Consider the following 6,511-nt stretch of genomic DNA (forward strand, 5'->3'; position numbering starts at 1 on the left):
GTAGCTTACCATTTTGTATGAAAGTAAATTACCATTAACTTTCTTGATTTGTGTTAAATTACATCCGTCTCAAAAAATTATTTCTTGTGGAGTTGAAAATAAGGGCAGTAAGAAGTGTAAGGCAGAGTATTGTGATGTTACTTGTGCTGGTGTCTGTTGTTCATATCCTAGCACTGTAGACTTTTTTCTCCCTATAAAGTGGAATTGCTTTGCTTAAACTTTGCACCATAAATAAGTTTTTCAGTGCCATGTAGGTGCTGTATAGAAACATGAACACAGCTGGAATGCTTAATGGCAGATTCCACTAGAAAACTGAAGTATTACATTTTTTGTTTTTTCAGGACCAGTCTTTGGTAGCAAAGATAATTTTCATGGCTTGGCAGTGTTTGTGGACACCTATCCTAATGATGAAGTAACAGATGTAAGTAAAATATTTTGTTGAAAAGATTTCAGTGTTAAGATTTTAACATTTATATAAAAATTGTTTTTCACAGTTAAGCTCCACAAAAGATTGTATCTGAAATAGTTAACTTCATTTGATCAGCAACCTGTAGGTTTCGGATCCGACACTGATCCAAGCCGGCAGCATACCAAGCAAAAGATCCGAGCTCCAAGCTCCTCCCCCCTACTACACTGCAACCTCTTTCCAATCCCCAGATCTTGTTTGCCGTGGCTTTGCCAGCACAGGATTCTTGAGCTCCAGGCAAGTTTGTCAGGATTTTCTAAATGTTTTGGTCTGTGTGTGCCCCTTTGTTATTTTTATTGATAATTATTAGTTGACCTCTCACTATGAGTTTCCTTCCTCGGTAGATATTTTCATTTTGTAGTTTGAAAGTTGTTAACTTTCTGTCAGTGTAGGCCCCCTTCCCGCCCGTAGTGTGTGTGTGTCCGTTTACTGTGTCGGAAAGTCAGAAAGTGACTTTCTCTAAGTGCACAGAGTGTGGCCGCAAGCTGTCACCAGCTGACGGTCACACTCTGTGTGTGTAGTTTGCTTGGGGGTGCCTCATTTGTCATCCGGCTGCAAAATCTGTGCGGTCTTCAACCCCCGAGCCCTGCGGGATCGCAGGAGCAAGTTAATTCTGGCGGGTATTCTACCCGCTGAATCAACTTCTGCTTCTTCTGCTTCCACAGCTTCTTCACCAGCCATGGCTGTGGCTGTCCAGCCTTCCGGCCCTCCTCCCCCCTTGTCCGGGACTCACCCTCCCACCTTGTCACAGGGAGAGAGAGAGGGCCAAGAAAGAGAGAATGAAAGAAAAATACAGGGAGACAGACATTCAGAAAAGGAAAAAGATAGAGATAGAGAGAAGGGCCGCAAGTGGCAGGCCGAGTTGGATCCAATGGCCCCTCCCGCTAAGGTGATTTTGTCTCCTGTTACCAGGCCATCCTCTCCTCAGCTTCGTTCACCATGTTTTTCTCCGGAGCCGGAGGAGGAGGCTAGACCACCCTCAAGGTCGTCTTCACGTCGGCTCTCCCGGCCGGCGTTGGTGGCGTCCTTGAGATCGACTCTGAGCATCTCTGAAGCAGACATGGATCGGATGATGTGAAGGTTTATACAAACTCAACTGTAGATGGGGGTGTTGCTGCCCCCCCCCTCGGTGTGGGGAGTTTGGGTCTGTTTTTCACCCCGATAGCTCCTTCTCAGATCCACCATCTGATCTCTGAGTCTATGGATCCGAGGAGCTCCGGAGTCAGGGGGTTGGCGCCGATGGTACCTTCGGCCTCGACGCCAGCCATGCCCTTGAGTCTGTCTGATCCACTTTCGGACCCGAGCTCTCGGAGCCGCGAGTTGGGCATCGGATCCAAGGGGATGAGTGTGTCATCGGCTCCGTTGTGGTCAGGGCATACCGTCCCTTTGGGTCCGGCCGTACCAACTTCGTCTCCGATCCCTTCGCCGGATCCGAGGGTTGCGGCTACCCTCACTACCATTTTCAGGGAAGCCGGTTCTCCTTCGGCGTTCATTGTGGAGAGGGTTCTCTCTGAAGGATCGAGACCCTTCACTCTTTCCTCGGGGTCCATCCCTGCCCCCTCGCAGTTGTGCTTGTCTTCCGTCATCCAGTCCCCCCAGGGACAGCCTGTGTCTATTGCGCCCCAGCCAGTTCCCCTGGAGGAACACAAAACCATTTGTGACCCCTCCCCAGAGAGTCCACCCGAGGAGGTTCCTCACAAATGCCAGTGTAAAAGGAGGCACTTGGACTCCCCCGAGTCCCTCACTGAGGATACCGACTTGGTGGAAGGGGAAGGTTCCCCCAAATCCCCCCCGAAGACATCTCCTTCAGAGACATTATGGAAATCCTTAGCCAGAGGGGGGGGGGTCCCGCCCAAAAACCTTCCTCTGATGAGTCGTTATTCCTGGAGGCATTAGACACAGGCCCATCTACCTCTTGGGTGTCCCCCCCAGCCGACCCTCTGGTGGACTTTATCACCACCAGAGCTTGGAAGGAGCCGGACACTGTGGAGCCAATACCCAAAAGGCCCGACAAAATATTTAGCCCCCCTGGCAGATAGATGATCTTGGAGCAAAGGTTCCCCGGTTGATGCCATGGTGGTGGCGGTGGCCACAAAAAAGGAACTCACCCAGGAAAGTTACTCGGTCCACCCCCCAGACAAGGAGTCCAGGGAGATGGATCGTCTTGGAAAGCGGACTTTTGCTTCAGCTACCTTTACTATAAGGGCACTGAATTACTTGACCCACATAGTTCGCTTGCAGCGGGACCTTGTTAAAGAGTACGCAGAGTCTACCCCGGAGTCCATGTCGGCCGAGGATACATGGACCTTCACGGCTCGTATGGCCACATTCAAGTCTGTATCCAATACGTCCATGCGTTTACTCTCTCACGCCACCGAGGGAGACTCTAGGGCTAGCTGGTCTGGCATCGCCTTAAGGCGTCACGCCTGGCTCTGTCTTTGTGATTTCTCAGAACCCTTCAAGGTGTCCTTCGCTAACGCACCCTTCGGTTCGACCCTGTTTGGGAAGACTGTTGGCAGTACGTTTGTCCAGAGCGAGAAAGACAGGAAAACGCTATCAGCCATCAGGATCCGCTTCTCTAACCCTCAAAAGTCCTTTTCCAGGAACCAGCGAGGGCAAAAGAAGCTGTGGTTCCGGAAAACTCAGCAGTCCCGGAACGCTCAGGACTCCTCCTCCCCCAGAGGTGGGGGGGGGGGGGCGAAGAACTTCGGGTCACGGGAACCTTTTTCAGATCGACCCACACAGCAACCCTGAGGGGTTGCCTGACTGCTCCTCTCTGGAGGCAGTCAGGGGACGTTTTTCGATGCACCTAGCCCAATGGGAGTCCATCACAACAGATCGCTGGGTGCTTCGAATAATATCCAGAGGCTATTCTATTCCCTTCACAAACAAGCCCTCTTACACAAGGCGCCTCCCGGACGTCCCACCTGCTCAGAGGGAGGCCGCGGCATTGGAATTACAAAAGCTGCTAGAAAAAAGAGCCATCCAACAGATGCCCCCAGACCAGTCTGGATCAGGCATCTCTTCCAGTTTCTTTTAGGTGCCAAAAAAGACGGGGGACCTAAAGCAGATTCTCGACCTATCAACAATGAACCTGTTAGTTGCCAGTGAAAAGTTCCGGATGGTCACGCTTCAATCCATCCTGCCCTTCCTGCAGGAGGAAGACTGGTAGTGCTCGATAGACCTCAAGGATGCGTACTACCATATCCTGATTGACAGGCGATCCAGGAGGTTCCTCCACTTTCGGCTAGGGACCAGTCATTATCAATTCAGGGTCCTACCCTTCGGTCTCACCACAGCCCCGGGGTGTTCAGCAAGGTCATGGCAGTTGTAGCGGCCCACCTGAGACTTCAGGGCATTCAGGTCTTTCTGTACCTGGACGACTGGCTCCTCACCAGGCATCTACTCTTACTAGCCAGAGATTTATTTCTCCAGATATCACCTCTGCTGGGGATTACCATAAATCTCAGGAAGTCTTCCCTTCAACCCGTTCAGGTGTTAGACTTAATTGGAGCAGAATTAGTCCTGAGAGCCTTACGGTCCATGGCAGCAGCCATCAACCTGATCGCTTGTGTTCGTCTGCATATAAGAATTCTGCAGTGGACATTGCAAGTTCAGCAGTCGATACTTTATCAACCTCTAGATTTTCGAATCCCTCTGAACAGTGTGTGCAGAAATTCTCTTACGTGGTGGCTCCGATCCCGGAATTTGCAGGAGGGACGTCCTTTTGTTGCACCCCCAACACCAAGCCACGGTGACCACGGACGCCTCCCGCCTGGGGGGGGGGTACTGTTTGGGCAGGACCGTTCAAGGCACGTGGACTCAAAGCGAGACCGTTCTGCATATAAATTTTCTAGAGATGAGAGCGGTCCTTCTAGCGTTGCAGGCCTTTCATGCTTATCTTCCTCTGGGAACTATTGCGATCCAGTCAGACAATACGTCAGTGGTCTGGTAAATTAACAAACATAGGGGAACCAAGTCTTATCCCCTTTGTCGAGAAGCCATGAGAGTCTGAGAATGGGTGATCTCTACCAGCTGCTTTCTGATAGCAACGCACATTCTGGGTCGGTCCAACATCTTGGCAGACAAATTGAACAGAACTATCCTTTCTTCCTACGAGTGGTCTCTGAACCCTCGGAACAGATCTTCCTCAAGTGGGGTCAGCCTTGCTGCTATCTCTTCGCATCGCCATCCAATGCAAAGTGCAGCGAGTTTTTTGCTCTAATCCCCCCCGACGGGAGAAGCCCCCAGAGACGCTCTTGTTCATGCTTGGCCACCCGGTCTTCTTTATGCATATCCCCCGCTCATGACAAAATTCTTACAGAAAGCTCGCCAGTTGGGTAGCAGAATGATCCTCATAGCCCCATTCTGGCCTCAAGTCTGGTTCCCCTGCCTATGGTCTCATCTCATAGCTCCACCTTGGATTTTGGATCCCATTCCAGATCTGATTCGTCATCCCTCGGGAATGCTTCCTCCGAATCTGAACAGCCTGAAGCTCACAGCTTTGCTGCTCCAGTTCCACTAGCTTGGCTGCTCCAGTTCCACTAGCTGCTAGGACTCCCGGTATCTCATCTCTTCTGTTAAATCTATCTTGGTTGCAGAACATAAATCCTCTACCAGGAAAATTTACTGTAGCAAATAGAGACGTTTCTCCATTTGGCCTTCACAGAGAAATCTGGATCCTTTTACCGCTCCGATACCAGCGGTATTAGACTTTTTGTCTGATATCTTCCAGCAAGGAGCCAGCTTTTCCACAGTGAACGTCCAGCTGGCGGCTATTTCTCATTTCCATGTAGGGGACAATTTAGGCTCTCGCTGCTGCCAGAATTTGTAAGACTTTTTTGAAAGGCACTTTTCTTCTGGGACCTATTAAGAATCTGTCCCCGCCGTGGGATCTGACTGCGGTTCTTCAGGCCTTAGTTACGCCTCCTTTTCGAGCCCTCGGCATCAGTTAACTTAAAATTCTTGTCATGGAAGACGGCTTTTCTGGTAGCTATCACCTCAGCCAGGAGAGTGTCGGAGCTTCAGGCTCTTTGTTTGAAACCCCCATATCTTGTGTTTCATAAGGACAGGGTGTCTCTCGGGACTAATCCTTCTTTATTCCCTAAAGTTGCTTCTGAGACCAACATTAGTCAATCTATTAATTTGCCTATCTTTTTCCCTAATTTTCAGAACAAAGGGGAATACAAACTTCATTTGCTGGATGTTCACAGGCAGTTACGTTTTTATTTGCACAGGACGACGATCTTTCATAAATCTGATCAAATTTTTGTTTCCTTTGCTAAGCCTTTTTTAGGGAAACCAGTTTCAAAGGTGACTCTCGCTAGTTGGATTTCCCTTTGTATCCTACAAGCATATAGAGAGCTTGGTTTACCAGAACCAGTAGGAGTTCATGCTCATTCTACAAGTTCTATGGCAACGTCAGCAGAATTCTGGTCTAGAGTTTGTCTGGATGACATTTGCTCAGCGGCTACCTGGGCGTCCTCTCTCACCTTTATTACTCATTATAAACTGGATTTGGTGTCTAGAGGAAGGGCTTCCTTTGGCTCTGCAGTGCTCCGGAGTATCCTTCCTTAAGGGCCTCCCAAGATTTCGGGTAGCTGGGGACTCTGTCCCACAGGTTGCTGATCAAATGAAGTTAACTACTTCAGATAAAGAAGTTATGTACTCACCATAACGTTCCATCTGAGTAGGTAAACTTCATTTGTCAGCAGCCGTCCCGCTCTCCTTCCCCCTTACCATGGCGATTATTTTTGCTGAGCTCGATGTTCGGAGTTCACGAGCTTAAGGTTTGTCCTTGGTTCAGGGATCTCCGGTTTTAGTTTGTTGGTGTCACGTGTGGAGTGGCAAACTCGATCTGAGGTTTGAAAGGAGGTTGCAGTATAGTATGGGTAGGGGGAGGGGCTTGGAGCTCGGATCTTTTGCTTGGCATGCTGCCGGCTCGGATCCGAAACCCACAGGTTGTTGACAAATGAAGTTTACCTACTCAGATGGAACGTTATGGTGAGTACTTAACATCTTTGTTAATTCCAGAAATGTTCTATA

At 49.6% G+C, this 6,511-nt stretch overlaps 1 protein-coding gene across 1 annotated transcript in view; it reads left to right on the forward strand.

The window, feature by feature from the left end:
* LMAN2 (lectin, mannose binding 2) overlaps window positions 1-6,511 on the forward strand; it is a 586,231-nt gene that overhangs the window by 86,487 nt on the left and 493,233 nt on the right. The window contains exon 4 of the mRNA XM_044069435.1: window positions 342-421. Within this exon, the coding sequence (XP_043925370.1) occupies window positions 342-421 (80 nt within the window). The remainder of the gene's footprint in view (window positions 1-341; window positions 422-6,511) is intronic.

Source organism: Protopterus annectens, chromosome 4.part0 (genome assembly GCF_019279795.1).
Source record: "Protopterus annectens isolate FY-2018-M chromosome 4.part0, PAN1.0, whole genome shotgun sequence".
In the NCBI taxonomy this organism is placed as follows: domain Eukaryota; kingdom Metazoa; phylum Chordata; order Ceratodontiformes; family Protopteridae; genus Protopterus; species Protopterus annectens.